The sequence below is a fragment of the Aotus nancymaae genome, unplaced genomic scaffold, assembly GCF_030222135.1.
Source record: "Aotus nancymaae isolate 86718 unplaced genomic scaffold, 86718_ANA_hifiasm-v0.15.2.pri h1tg000029l, whole genome shotgun sequence".
Lineage (NCBI taxonomy): Eukaryota > Metazoa > Chordata > Mammalia > Primates > Aotidae > Aotus > Aotus nancymaae.
In genome coordinates, this window is record NW_026988442.1 from 28,892,674 (window position 1) to 28,908,014 (window position 15,341).

Below are 15,341 nucleotides of genomic sequence, written 5' to 3' on the forward strand. Positions count from 1 at the left end.
ACCAAACTCAAAGTCATGCCTCAGGGTCTTTACTGCAACTACTTATTACTAAACAGCAAAACATAAATGATGCTGGTTAATGGAGATTTGAGGCTAAGAAAATACCAAACAGGCTGGGTGTGGTGCCTCAGGCCTGTAATCCCAGTACTTTGGGAAGCCAAGGCTGGTAGATCACCTGAGGGTATTGAGACCAGTCTGACTATCATGGTGAAACCCAAAATTTTAAAAATTAGCTGGGCGTGGTAGCATGCGCCTGTAATCCCAGCTACTCGGGAGGCTGAGATAGGAGAATCACTTGAACCTGGGAGGCAGAGGCTGTAGTGAGCTGAGATCATGCCACTGCATTCCAACCTAGGTGGCAGAGTGAGACTCCACCTCAAAAAAAATAGCAAACAAAATTTACTTTTTCTTATCTTCGAAATCATCAGGTTTCATTCCTGTGTGGCAAAAAATGAAACCTGTGTTTCTTTATTATGTATTTCCCAATTTTCTCTCCAATATTTTATGTTTGTTTAACTAGCAAAATGTACTGTCCCTCACACCAAAAATTAGTTGTTTCAACAACTGGCCCATGCACTTTTACAGAGCTGCAATTCAAACCAGAAAACATTAAAACTTAAGTTATATTACAGTCCTATTGAACAAAATAGCCAACAAACCAAAAACATCAAATAAGATAAGGAGAGTCCCCCTTTCATCAAGAGAGCTCACAGGACTCTTCAAACATCTGAAACATTTATTGAAATCTGCATTGTACTTGGAAGTTTGGTAAACAGAATAACCATTTTAAAGACAAAGAATAGGCCCGGCATGGTGGCTCATGCCTGTAATCCCAGCAGTTTGGGAGGCTGAGGCAGGCAGATCACTTGAGGTCAAGGGTAGAGACCAGCCTGGTCAACACAGCGAAACCCCGTCTCTACTAAAATTACAAATATTAGCCGGGCGTGGTGGCTTAAGCCTGTAATTCCAGCTATTCGAGAGACTGAGGCAGGAGAACTGCTTGAACATGGGAGGCGGAGATTGCAGTGACCCAAGGTGGCACCACTGCACTCCAGCCTGGGTGACAGAGTGAGACTCTGAATCAAAAAAATAAATAGGCTGGGCACAGTGGCTCACACTTGTAATCCCAGCACTTTGGGAGGCTGAGGTAGGCGGATCACGAGATCAGGAGTTCGAGACCAGCCTGGCCAACACAGTGAAACCCCGTCTCTACTAAAAACATAAAAATTAGCTGGGCTACCATGGTAGCGGGAGCCTGTAATCCCAGCTACTCAGGAGGCTGAGGCAGGAGAATCGCTTGAACCTGGACAGCGGAGGTTGCAGTGAGCCCAGATCGTGCAACTGCGCTCCAGCCTGGGCAACAGAGCTAGACTCTGTCTCAATAAAAAAAGACAAAGAATAATAAAGAAACCAGCAACAAACTTAAACAAGTTAGAGCAAGAGAAACAACAACAACAAAAAAAAATGACTCCTGCTTTCTCGAAAATCACGTCGGTGGCTTATAGAGAGCTTCATGGGCAGAAAAAGGAACGGGCACACTGTAGGGAGCAAAAGGTAAGTGATAATATCTACATAGTGTATTTTAAAAGTACAAACAAAAGAAAAAATAATTGGGCCTCATTAAAAACTTTTGTGTATCAAAAGACACTATTAAAGGTGAAAAAGCCAACCCAGAGAATAGAAAATATTTGCAAATCATGTATCTGATAAAGGTTTAATATTATTCAGAATCTGTAAACAATTCCTAACAGACCGGGCACAGTAGCTCACGCCTGTAATCCCAGCACTTTGAGAGGCTGAGGTGAGAGGACGGCTTTAGCCCAGGAATTTGAGATAAGCCCGGGCAACACAGGGCATTCCCATCTCTACAAATAATTTAAAAATCAGCCGGGTGTGCTGGCACGCACTGGTGGTCTCAGCTGCTTGGGAGGCTGAGGTGAGAGAACTACTTGAGCCTGGGAGGTTGAGGCTGCAGTGAGCCATGGTCAAGTCACTGCACTCCAATCTGAGCAATAAAGAGAGATCCCCTCTCAAAAACAAAAACAAAACTCCTAACAACTCAAACAAAATTCATCCTTTGAGAATGAACAAAGGACCTGAACTGCCATTTTGCCAAATGAAATATACAAATGGGTCACTCCTTATTAAAGAAATGCACATCAAAACCATCATGACTCATTTAAGGAAAAAAACACCACACACACACAGACAGACAGACAGAGACACACACACACACACCCATGAAATACCATTTCACAGCTACCAGAATATCTATAATTAAAAAAACACAAAAATGACATATGTTGGGGGAGTTATTGCTTAACAAGAACAGTTTCTGTTTAGGGTGCTAAAATATTTCAGAAAAAAGAAATGTTGAAAAATAAGGCTAGGGCCAGGGATGATGGCTCATGCCTGTAATCCTAGCTAACTAGGAAGTTGAGGCAGGAGGATCACCTAAGCCTGGGTTGTCCAGATCACATTACTATACTCCAGCCAAGGAGCGAGGCCAAGGCAAGAGGATTGCTTGACTGCAGGAGTTTGAGACCAGCCTGGGCAACATAGAGGGACTCTGTCTACTATAAAAGGAAAAAAAAATTATAAAATTAAAAAAAAAAAATTTAAACACCCAGCCAGGCACGGTGGCTCACGCCTGTAATCGTGGCATTTTGGGAGGCTGAGGCGGGAGGATCACTTGAGGTCAGGAGTTCAAGACCAGCTTGGCCAACATGGTGAAACCCCATCTCTACTAAAACTACAAAAATTAGCCAGACATGGTGGTGTATACCTGTAGTCCCAACTACTCGGGAGGCTGAGGCAAGAGAATCGCTTGAACCCAGGAGGTGGAGGTTACAGTAAGCCGTGATTATGCCACTGCACTCCAGCCTGGGCGACAGAGCGAGACTCCATCTCAAAAAAAGCAAAACAAACAAACAAACAAAAAAACTCTTAAAAAAAAGTGAGTGATTACTGTATAACATTGTGAATATAATTTATGCCACTAAACTGTACACTTAATTACTTACATTACCAAAATAGATACATGGCAAATTTTGTATTATATTTTACCACCAAAAAAAAAAAAAAGGACAAAGTAGATTTGGAAAAAATTAACTCAGTCACTTCAAAATCAGGATTAATTAATTCCTTTCCCCAAAGTAAATGCAGTCTAACAACCAAGAGGCTGACCTACTCAGACAATAATTTCTTCTTTCAGTAAATATTTAAGTACATACAATGTGCTGGGCATGATTCTAGGCACAAGAAAATTACAATCCAGGTCGGGCGTGGTGGCTCATGCCTGTAATCCAAGCACTTTGGAGGCCAAGGCAGGTGGATCACCTGAGGTGGGGAGTTCAAGACCAGGGGTTTATATTTTTTATAAACCCCATCTTTATAAAAAATAAAAATAAAAATAAAAGAAAATTAAAAAGAAAATTACAATCCAGAAAACTTCCCACTCATGACTATATAGATTATAAGGATATGGATCAAATAAGCTTTTCTAAAAAAGTTAAAGGATTAAGTGCTTTTATTTAAAACAAGCAGATTCAACCAGGCATGGTGGCTTATGCCTGTAATCCCAGCACTTTGGGAGGCGGAGGCGGGCAGATTATCTGAGGTCAGGAGTTTGAGACCAGCCTGGCCAACATGGCAAAGCCCCTCTCTACTAAAAAAAAAATATACAAAAAAAAAAAAAATTAGCTGGGTGTTGTGGCACACGCCTGTAATCCCAGCTACTCAGGAGGCTGAGGCAGGAGAATCACGTGAACCCAGGAAGCAGGGGTTGCGATTAGTCAAGATCCAGCCACTGCACTCCAGCCTGGATGACACAGTGAGACTCTGTCTTAAACAAAACAAAACAAAACAAAACCCACACATACAGATTCAAAATAACTATATCATGAATCCCAAAGCCAGTCTACTATCATTTTTGTCTATCTGGTTTGACTTCCTTAAATTGGCAATTCTGTCATTTTTCTGAACAGGAATAAAGATTTTTTTTTCCTTTTTTAATTACATCAACAAGGCACAGCATAGTATTTAGGAAAACACTATTTTATGACCTTTACCAGCCAATGGTCTACCTATCAGCAAATATATACATCCTGATCAAAAATACAATGTAGACTTGGTTCCTGAAAGTAGAACTTCAAATGGGATAATGAGCAGCTCTGTGAGGAAAAAACAATCCTGTCTCTCCATCTTTCCAAGCTTATAATAGTTTAACACAGGAGAATTAAGAAAAAGGTTTAAATGTCAATTAACCATACTTTTAGGACTACTTGGGAGGGGGTGGAAAAAGTTACCTCTATACTGATATTTAAATATCCTACAACTTTTTAATAATAATAATAAGCAATTGTGGTCACTAGTGATACCCTGAACCCACTGACATGTAAAAACTCGACACTGCTGTCTTACAATGTACTCTTTCCGGTACCCAGCACTCCACAATAGTTTTCATCTTCACAATTAGGCCACTAACCGCCTAAGAGAACTGTTCATAATTGATGACAGTAATGAAGGTGCCTCAGAAACAATGACCAGGTTTACTTCTGGTTGCTGCAAAGTACCTGAGTAGCTCCGTCACCTGGAAAGACAGAGGAACAATATCCAGGGTCTAATAATTGCTTACTCAAACTAACAAAAGGAGAAAAAAAAAGGAAGGAATTAGAGAAGGGGCAGCACTCTAAATTATTTAATGTGATTCCCATGCTTGGGAAAGCACTGAATTCATGCAACCAGCAGGAGCCGGAATGCTCCTCAGTACAAAAGCCACCATAAAAAAAGAATTACTGGATCCAAATGCAATATTCATTTTCATTTAACATCCAACTACCTAGAGGATTGAGGTAATGAGTCTGGGGCTCTATTTCACGCTTAGAAACTGAAGTGTGAAGCCAGAGGAAAGGACTGACTTAGCAGATCAAAATTTAAAAGGATTAGCCCACAGGACAAAAAATGGTCCAAAAAAAGGAAAAACAGCCTCAACATCCCAAAGATATTTCCATAAAATTCTTTTTTGATTTTCTTTCCTTTGACCAAGAGAGAACAAATTTCTTTTTCTTCCCCCTTCCTTAGTGACAATGATTTCAAAGATAGATTTCCATGTAGAGATACCAAGTCTTGAGTTCCCAGGTTCATGTCCCAAAGCAATGGCATTGCAGAGTGGGGACCTTGCCATTCACCCCAAACAGTGAAACTATAAAGTCTGAAGATTACACATAAGCATGTCACCATTCTCACCACAGCAGTCTGGAGAGATGAAGTCAATGAGAAATCAGAACTTGAAAAGATAGTGTCTTTACTTGACAAAATTATTCCTTCTTTACTTCAAAGGTTCAATTCACACATGCTCAGAATCATGAAACTTCAGATCTAAAAGGGACCCTAGAATCTGCACAATAGTCCAGTTTCCTTAGTTCACAGATGAGAAAACAGGAAAAAAAAATTTATACATAGTTATTGGTAAAGTCAGACAGGAGCCCAAACCTAACTCTCAGTTTAATATGAGCATGAGACCAAGAGGGCACCTCCTATGGTTATAAACAAAAAGAATCATATGGCCAGGAATCATAAAGCTCACACCTTTAATCCCAGCATTTTAGAAGGCGGAGGCAGGTGGATCATCTGAGGTCAGGAGTTCAAGACCAGCTTGGCCAACATGGTGAAACCCCATCTCTACCAAAAATACAAAAAAAACTAGCCAGCCATGGTGGCAGGCACCTGTAATCCTAGCTACTCGGGAGGTTGAGGCAGGAGAATCGCTTGAACCCAGGAGGCAGAGGTTGCAGTGAGCTGAGATCACGCCATTGTACCCCAGCCTGGGCAACAAGAGCAAAACTCCGTCTCAAAAAAAAGGAATCATAAACATAAGGACCTTTGTGTCAAGCTCTGTGCTAAGCCCTTTTACATGCATATTCTACTTAATTCTGACAAATACTCTGAGAAAGGTAGTATCCTGTATTTGAAAACAAAATAATCTGCCCACTTCAGGGCTGATCGGAACCTCGAATCTCTTTTCAACCATATTGTATGTGCCTCAGGAATATCTTAATAATTCTCAACTTTGGGCAAGTTAACGATTCAACTTGGACTTACATGATCATCTATAAAATGAGAGACGTAATCAGAAGTTTAGAATTCAAAGATCTCCATAGCTGGTGACATGACACTCAAAATGCTAGTGGATCTTAAAATCCCATTAATTTTTCTGACAATTCTCTACAAAAACACAGCTAGTGTGCAAAGCCAAGCATGCCTTTATTGGTTACTACTAAAAACTGAAGAACAACTGCCCTTTCACTGACAAGGCACATAGGCCTGCCTCTGTTCTTCTTTTAAGTCCACACCCAACCTGCTTGCTTCCGATTATCTGTTATCTTGGCGAATGTCAACCTCCCTTTTCTCTTTTTTTTTTTAAGATGGAGTTTCACCCTTGTGCCCAGGCTGGAATGCAATGGCACGATCTGGGCTCACTGCAACCTCTGTCTCCCAGGTTCAAGTGATTCTCCTGCCTCAGCCTCCCGAGTAGCTGCGATTACAGGTGCATGCTACTATGCCCAGCTAATTTTTTTTTTTTTTTTTTTTTTTTTGTATTTTTAGTAGAGACAGAGTTTCACCATGTTGGCCAAGCTGGTCTCGAACTCCTGACCTCAGGTGATCCACCTGCCTCAGCCTCCCAAAGTGCTGGAATTACAGGCGTGAGCCACTGCACCCGGCCTCTTTTTTTCTATTTCTTTGACAGGCCTCAGCAGCATTACACTGCTCACTTCTTACATGCTAAGGTTTTTCTTTGCCTTATGTGATTAGATGTGCCCAACATATTTCCAGGATCTAAAAAGCAGCAAAATTTAGGGAAGCAAGAAGTCAGTTGTATTCTGGCCTTCTACTGCTTTGGAATTTCTACTCTCTCAGAAAGCTCTAACGAGGCATAGCAACACAGAGACCCTTCTTCCTCGTGATTACTATACATGACTCCCACCAGTCTCTTCAGCTGGGGTGGGGGACCTGACTGACGCTGCAGCAGAATCATCTGCTGCCTAGATGTCCTGGAATGGTAATTAACACTGTTTGCATGGCTGAGACTATCCAAAACCGACATATATACTACTACAGAAAATTTCAACTCTAAACCCAAAACATGGCTTCCAATATAGCAAAAACTCTACAAAGAGAACATAAACCACCACCAAAGTCCTGGTCAAAAGTGGTGCTGTTTAGTTTTGTAACATCAACCTGTTCTCCAAATATTAATTCCTCCTAAGAATGGAAAACACTATACTCAAATATGTGGGCAGGAATGCATGTGAATTAGGAGGAAAAAGAAGGTATCCTTAACAGGATAAGGCTCTTTAATTTTCTAAAATGAAGTAACCCACATTTCCCCATGTGCATTTCATTCTAGAAACCTCAGAAACTAAGTGTGCTGAAGGATTCAGAGGGCTTTTTCATATGAGAGGGAAAAAAAGGCAATTTTCAGACTACACTTGACTGGGGAAAATCTGAAAATTTCCTGTGGTTATTAGGAAAAGTTGTATTTTATTATATAAAACATGTATCTTCTCTAAAATCATTTGTTTGTTTGGAGATAGGATCTTACTCTGGTTGCCCAGACTGGAGTGCAGTGATGCGATCATGGCTCACTGCAGCCTCAACATCCCAGGCTCAGGTGATCCTCCCACTTCAGCCTCCCAAGTAGCTGGAAAACAGGCATGCACCACATCCAACTAACTTGTATTTTTTAGTAGAGACAGGGTTTCACTATATTGCCCAGGATGGTCTCAAACTCCTAGACTCAAGCTATCCACCCATCTTGGCTTCCCAGAGAGCTGTGATTACACGGATGAGCCACTTGGCCCGGCCTCTTTTCTTCTGTCTAAAATCTTAGGACCAGCCAGGCATGGTGGCTCATACCTGTAATCCCAGTAATTTAGGAGGCCGAGGTGGGCAGATCACCTGAAGTCAGCTGTTCGAGACCAGCCTGCCTGGCCAACATGGTGAAACCCCGTCTCTACTAAAAATACAAAAAAATTAGCCAGGCATGGTGGCAAGCACCAGTAATCCCAAGTACTTGGGAGGCTGAGGCAGGAGGATCACTTGAACCTGGGATGTAGAGGTTACAGTGAGGCCAGGCTGCACCATTGCACTCCAGCCTGGGCCACAAGAGCATAACTCATTCTCAAATAATAAAAATAAAATAAAATCTTAAGACCAATGATGGTACAGAATGTAAATGAATTATCAACTTTCTATACACAAAAGCATCTCACTAACTTTATTGAGGTATGATTTCTTAAAAATTCACTATAAATTTGACAAAGATATAGTTTTGGTTTTTCAAACAGCTTTGGGTTTTTTTGAAAGTATCAGATCAGAGAAATCAAGTGACTTGCTCAAGGTCATTCGGTCAAATCAGGTAAGATTAGAATTACTGGTTCCTGCCTTCCAAAACCCAGCCATAAATCGAACTTTTCTTGGAACTAAGCGAGCCAAAAATGTCAAAATCATTCCCCATCTCCTTTCTTCAGTAATCAAGAAAAAAGAGAAAAATTAAATGTAGAACAGAATTTTTTTTTAATTCCCCCCCCCAAGAATTTCAATTAATAAAATGTCATCAATGCATAAACAATTACCCCCAACCATCCACAGGTATCTCTCTCAAAACTGGTAACTGTTTTAACAATTTGCTAAGGTCAGTAACCTCTATACAACGTTGCCATATGATGGCACCATAAACTTATTAAGATTTTAAATCAGCACTTCATAAGTATATTGATAAATAGCTCACTTCTGTTATCTTTTAAAAGACCTGATTAGACTGAAGTATGGAAGTACTCTGAGCGCTTGGATTTTTTTTTTTTAAGTTAATGGGTCATAAATAAGTTCAAAGTTTTCTGTAAAACCCTGAAGGGAATAGGGATATTTCAACATTGCAAATAAAACAAGTTATTAAATAAATAAGAATCATACAGGCTAGGGGGTAGAGGGCTGAAGAGAAGGGACATCAAATTTTTATGCAACGTTATTACCTTGCTCTGTCTTTTTCAAATCTACCACTTTCTCTCTTTCACTCTCTCACTTTCTGTCCCAAACTTCTCCTTTTAAATGGCTGATATAAAACATTACTTCTAAAATTAACAATACAAACACAACTCCTAGCCAGGCATGGCCTGTAATCCTAGAGCTTTGGCAGGCTGAGGTGGGTGGATCACCTGAGGTCAGGAGTTCAAGACCAGCCTGGCCAACATGGCAAAACCCCATTTCTACTATAAATACAAAAATTAGCTGGAGGTGGCAGGCGCCTATAATCCCAGCTACTCGGGAAGCTGAAGCAGGAGAATTGCTTGAACCCAGGGGCAGAGGTTGTGGTGAGCCAAGATTGCACCACTTCACTCCAGCCTGGACAAAAAGAGCAAAACTCTATCTCAAAAAAAAAAAAAAAAAAAAAAATCCCAGTGAAGCTATATTTTTAAAATATTAAATGGATTGAATGGGATTATTACAGTAGCTTAGGGCACTTTATATTTTTTGCAAACACAGTTAGTCTTATTTAGTCATTTTCCTCATATCCAATTTTCTAGGTAAGATGGTACCCTGTTTCACAGATGACTCTCAAGTCCAAGAAAAGTTTCCTTTGCTCTTAGACTACAGCTCACTCATATTAAGTGGCATTAGATCTCAAAAATACTAAGTTAATAGCTAGGCTGAAATTTTGGCTGGGTTACAGTACACACAGACAATTTAAAACATTTACAGCTAACATGATTTTTCTTATTTCAAATTCAAGTCCACTATTTCTGAACGCAACTGTAATATACTCTTGGAGTGATGACATCTCTAGCCCTTGAGCACAATGTAGCCACAGGGCATACAAAGCAAATCAAAAGTAAGCACTGGAAAAAGTTAAACCTGGAAGGAAATACAAGACCAACACTTTCCACTGTGCCGGAAAACAGAACTGTCACTGGGAAATTTATTAAAGTGAACTACATGAAACTTGCTGATATACAACTGTTTTGACCTGCAAAAACAGAAATTTCATCTGGCTCAACCTAATATTATTTTCTAAGCTCATTTTAATAACTGTTCAAATAAGGTGTTCCTATCCCAAGGAACATAAAACAACCCTTTATTTCTCCAGATTGCCTTAACCTTTGGAAAAAATTTGCCACCCCATCGTCCAAAGCTAGACATTTGAAAAATTTAAGTTCATTAAAAAAGCCTGTGCATCATAGCCAGATGCTGTTTCTACAAAAACTTGTTTTAAGTTACCCAGGCAAGGTGGCATGTACCTGTAGCCCCAGCTACTCAGGAGGCTGAGGCAGGAGGATCGCTTGTGCCCAGGCGGTCAAGGCTGCAGTAAGCTATGAGCACCACTGCACTCTAGCCTGGGCAACAGAGCGACACTCTTTCTCAAAAAAAAAAAAAAAAAAATTCATTAGTAGGAAGGGCAAAACAGCTAAATGTAACTACTCCACATCCGTTTTTAATTGTTCCCCTTTCCCAGGAACAAAATTTCCATCCTAAGTGGAACTGCCCTTCAGAAGGCTTATATTCAAGGAGATACGGTACTAATGAAAACGTAAGCGCTCTGCATGTTTTTCAGCTATCAGATACAGGATTCTAGGCATGGCAGTAGCACAAAGGGGTTCCACTAACCTAAAAATCTACTGTTGAGGAATCTTTTTTTTTTTTTTTTTTTTTTTTTTTGAGGCGAAGTTTCGCTCGTTACCCAGGCTGGAGTGCAATGGCGCGATCACGGCTCACCGCAACCTCCGCCTCCTGGGTTCAGGCAATTCTCCTGCCTCAGCCTCCTGAGTAGCTGGGATTACAGGCACGCGCCACCATGCCCAGCTAATTTTTTGTATTAGTAGAGACGGGGTTTCACCATGTTGACCAGAACGGTCTCGATCTCTTGACCTCGTGATCCACCCGTCTCGGCCTCCCAAAGTGCTGGGATTACAGGCTTGAGCCACCGCGCCCGGCCGTGAGGAATCTTAAGTTGATAAGTTCCATTTCTGTTGGAGAATCTGGCTTCTAACCCTTCTAAGACAAAAGGGTGATTACCATCCCAGCGGGATACAGTTTTCCATTTAAATATAGCTGATTTATGGACTCAGACCAGAAATACGTGTCACTTTCACAAAAGGAGAAAAAAAAGGTTATGTCTCTAAGACTGCCTCTAGGTCCAAATCCATCTTTTCACACCCATTTTTATTAGAGTCTAATAGCCAACATGCTAATGAACTCTTTTCTCAATTAATTCCACTAATTAGTTATCTGTTCCTTTTCTGCCAGAATCCCAACCCTTTTACAATCTACTCATCAAATCCATCAGGCCACAAACTATACCTTCCACACTTTTCCCTATGACACTTTGTAAACAGGGCAATCTGATGCTGCCTATTCTATCTTCCCAGATCTAGCTGATGGTTCAAAAAAGCATCAACATTAACCACAAGTAAAATATGCTTTAAAAAATAATCAGGACACAATCTCCTGCTCTATCTGGAAATTTCTCTATTCAGCTAGTTCAGTGTTGACAGGTTAACAGAGAATGGCACTAGTTACTGCTACAATCCTAAAAGGCATTTCCCTACAGCAAAACCATTGACCCTTTCCTAACATCCATATAATCCAAAATTTTTCTAGCAGAATTTACTCTCCCTGCCCCAGTCGCAGCAGCATCTTCTGATCATTTCTCACCATAAACTGAAGTTTCCTCACAGTGATGCCAAGTCAGGCAAACGCATTCCTTAAGCCTTCCACCTAACTCCCTTCTTCCTGGAAGTTACATGTAATAGCTGCTTTTATTTACTTATTTTTGAAACTCTTCAAGCATCAGGTACAGTGCTAAGTGCTTTTAAAGAGCATTTATCTACTTCCATCCTTAACACGGTATGACACTGGGATTCATACTCCCATTTTACAGAGGAGAAAAGCTAAGGCTTAGTAACCTGCCCAAGGTCATCCAGGGCAGAGATTAGAATCCAAGTCTGACTGACCTCTGGTGTCCTCTGCTCTTAAACCTTCATGCTGTCTTTCCTTCTGATCTCTTCCTGTCCTAAAAGGTGCCTTGTGGTCTTACAAAAGACTATGCTTGGGGCGGGGTAGGTGAGGGGTGGGAGGGTCAGTTTCTCCAAAGACTCTTTGAAAAGAAGGAGTACCCATTTCATCTTTCCTCCATTCTCCCCCTTCTCACCTGGTACTAATTCCCAAAGGCCCCAGTCATAGCCCCTTCTCTAGGGCCAATTTAAACTTCTTTGTCCCCAGAGCAGGCACTATCCGATACTGAAGAGCCACCATCCACCCTCAAGACTGGGAGAGGGCAGAAGTGGAAGAAAGGAGGAACGCAGAGAGCACCCCTTTCCCAGGTCTTCAGTTGAGAAAGAAGCAGTGGCTGAAAGACTGGGGGGCTGGGGGTAGAGGTGACAAGGATGTGCCCTTGGGGGTACGCGAGGTGCGGGTGAAGGAGATGGGGAGGAGGCAGGGGACGATCGGGGGTAAGCAGAAAACTGAATGAGGGTGGACCTCTGTAATGGGAAGGGGGGGTGCCACCGGCAAGCAGAGGTATCAGGCCACTGAAGAGATGAACCTGAGTTAGGGAGGAAGACCTGGAGGTTGATGTAACCGGGGAAGTAGAGGAAGAAAGGGGAGGCAGCGGGCTCACGGGAGCAGGAAACGATGGAGTCACGGGGAGTGGGGGAATATGGATGGGAGCCGAGAAGGTGGGGCGGCCTGAGACCCGGGCACAAGGGCTCAGCAAGGAGGGGCGGGGGTTTGGGGTGCGGGGAATGCCGGGAATGGGGTTCCAGGAGACCCCGGGGACTGGAAGGGAAAGAGAGAGTTCTCGAGCCGAGGAGCGGGAAGTGCGAGTTCCAGCGGGAAGGGGGTCCCAGAGCAAAGGGCGGGCGTGAAGGCGTCGTCCGGTTCGCGAGGGCAGCGTTAGGAGGGGCGGGGTGGGCCGGAGGCTGGCGCGGGAAAGGGGTCCCGGGAGCTTCTTAGGGTGCGGATGGCGGGAATGTCCTAGCGTCCCCGAGAGCTGGGCGCGGGATCCCCAGAGAGCCGGGCCGGGACCCGGGAGTCTTCGGAGGACCGCTCTCGGAGCCGCCTCCGGGCCGGGGCCCCTCAGGGAGGGGCGGGGATTCCCCGGGTCCCCTCAAGGCCAGAGCCGCAGCCGCCGGGGTCCCAAGCCCCCTTCCTACCTATGCCGGGCGCCACATAGACGAAGTAGAGCATCGAGGACGAGAACGAGAAGAAGAAGAGAGCGGCGAGCAGCGAGCGGCGCGGCAGCCGCAGCAGCCCCCGGCGGGCGCGCATGCTGCAGCTGGGCGGCCGCTCGAGAGCCGGGCCGGGCCTGGTCCCGCCGCTCCCCGTCCGCCGCCTCCTGGGCCGCCGCCGCCGCCGCTTGGGCCTCGGCCACCACCTCCCGGGCCTCGCGGGCCGCCACTCGCCGCCGCTGTCTCGCAGCTCCCAGCCGCCGGCCGCCGCGGGCCGGGCAACATGAAGCGGGCGGGAGCCGGAGCGGCCCCGAGCGGGCGCAGCAGCGGGGGCGGGGCGGGGCGCACGCGCGGGAGGCGGAGCCAGCGCCGCCGGGCACCGTCGCAAAACACCCGCGCGCCTGCTCTCGCCGCTGACCCCTGCCCGGCCCCCGCGGCGGCCCGCATGGAATATCGCCAAATGGCGACAGCCCCTCTCCCAGTGCGGCCACCGCCCAAGCTCTCGGGGAACGTCTCCCAAGTGCTCCTCGCTCGCTCGCCCCCATCTCAGGGCCAAGGGGCCATCTACAAAGTCTGACCGATCTCGTTGCCCACTGCGGCAGAAGAGTGAGGATTGCAAGGCTTTGGGGGTTCGGCCTGGTATACACCTTCATTCATTCATTCAATCACTAATTCATTCAGTTCACCATTTATTTATTAAATGCTAGACAGTTGTTGCACTGAGCATGCTACAGAGGAAAAAAAACGATAAAATCTCTTCTTGAAACTTATGTGAGAGGTGAAAGAAACAAATCAACTAGTAATATCAGGTACTGATAACACATATGAATATGAAAAAGGAGGATGTATTGCAGGCGGCTTGAGTGGTCAAGGAAGGCCTCACTGAACAGGTGACACAAGCTGAGACATAAAAGGATGAGAAAGAGCCAGCTCTTTAGAATAAGCTGGGGAAAGAACCGTCATACCAGGAGTAACAGCAGGTGCAAAGGTCCTGAGTTAGGAAAAGGGCTGATCTGCCCCTGGGGTTTAATCCAAGGCCAACATGTATAAAATCCAGTGAAATAGAGGGAGGAATAGGGATGAGCTTGGAGCTCTAGTCAGCGTCCACATCCTACTGTATCAGAAATAGCATAATGATAACAACTGTCAATATCTCTAGACTTTTGCTGAGAAACATGGACTTTACTAATGCCATGAAATCCCCCCACCAGTCTTGAGATGTATGCTTTTATTATTACGATCGCACAAGTGAGGAAACAGGTTTCTAGATGGAATGGCAATTCACCCAAGCCTTGCAGTAAGTGCTCAAATCGAAACTGGCCTGTCTCCCATGTCAGGCCCTTGACCTCTAGGGTGTAACTGTCTCAGCAGTCCTTGTGGCCTCTAAGTGGTTTTTTGTTGTTGTTGTTGTTGTTGTTGTTGTTTTCAGACAGAGTCTCGCTCTGTCACCCAGGCTGGAGTGCAGTGGCTCGATCTCAGCTCACTGCAACCTCTGACTTCTGGGTCCAAGCAATTCTCCTGCCTCAGCCTCCCAAGTAGCTGGGATTACAGGCATGTGCCACCATGCCCAGCTAATTTTTTTGTATTTTTAGTAGAGACGGGGTTTCACCATATTGGCCAGGCTGGTCTCAAACTCCTGACCTTGTGATCCATGTGGCCTCTAATTCTTTTCCTGCAGGCAAATCAATATCCTATCCCCATCACCTGGGTGTGTGACCATATCCAAAACAATGCTTTCTGAAGAGCCTCGGCCCAGAGGACCTCAGAAGGCAATGAGCAGTGCTAGAGATTTATGGCAAGGGGCAGTAGCTTCAAGGAGCTGGACTGGGAGGCAAGTGTCCCCTGTGTAGACATATCTGAAACTAGGGTACTAGCTCGGAATGCCAGAAGCAGTGGGGAGGGGAGAGGACTTTGCAGGGATTCTGTGAGAATCAACTATAATCTTGATTTATATTTCTAAAGTGATTTCTACTTTTTACAGTGTTTCTTTTTTTTTTTTCTTTTTTCCAATATGAAGGAATTTATTTAGGCTCCCAGGCGAGGTTCTGCAGTCCGACAGGAGGGGCCGGAGAAGTCTCATGGACTTCTCTCAGATGTGGGGTTTTATAGGGAGTGAAG

At 44.2% G+C, this 15,341-nt stretch overlaps 1 protein-coding gene across 1 annotated transcript in view; it reads right to left on the minus strand.

Annotated features, from left to right (window-relative positions):
• B4GALT5 (beta-1,4-galactosyltransferase 5) overlaps positions 1-13,508 on the minus strand; it is an 82,944-nt gene extending 69,436 nt beyond the window's left edge. The window contains exon 1 of the mRNA XM_012467431.3: positions 13,209-13,508. Within this exon, the coding sequence (XP_012322854.1) occupies positions 13,209-13,323 (115 nt within the window). The 5' untranslated portion in view covers positions 13,324-13,508. The remainder of the gene's footprint in view (positions 1-13,208) is intronic.
• Between the last annotated feature and the right edge of the window lie 1,833 nt (positions 13,509-15,341).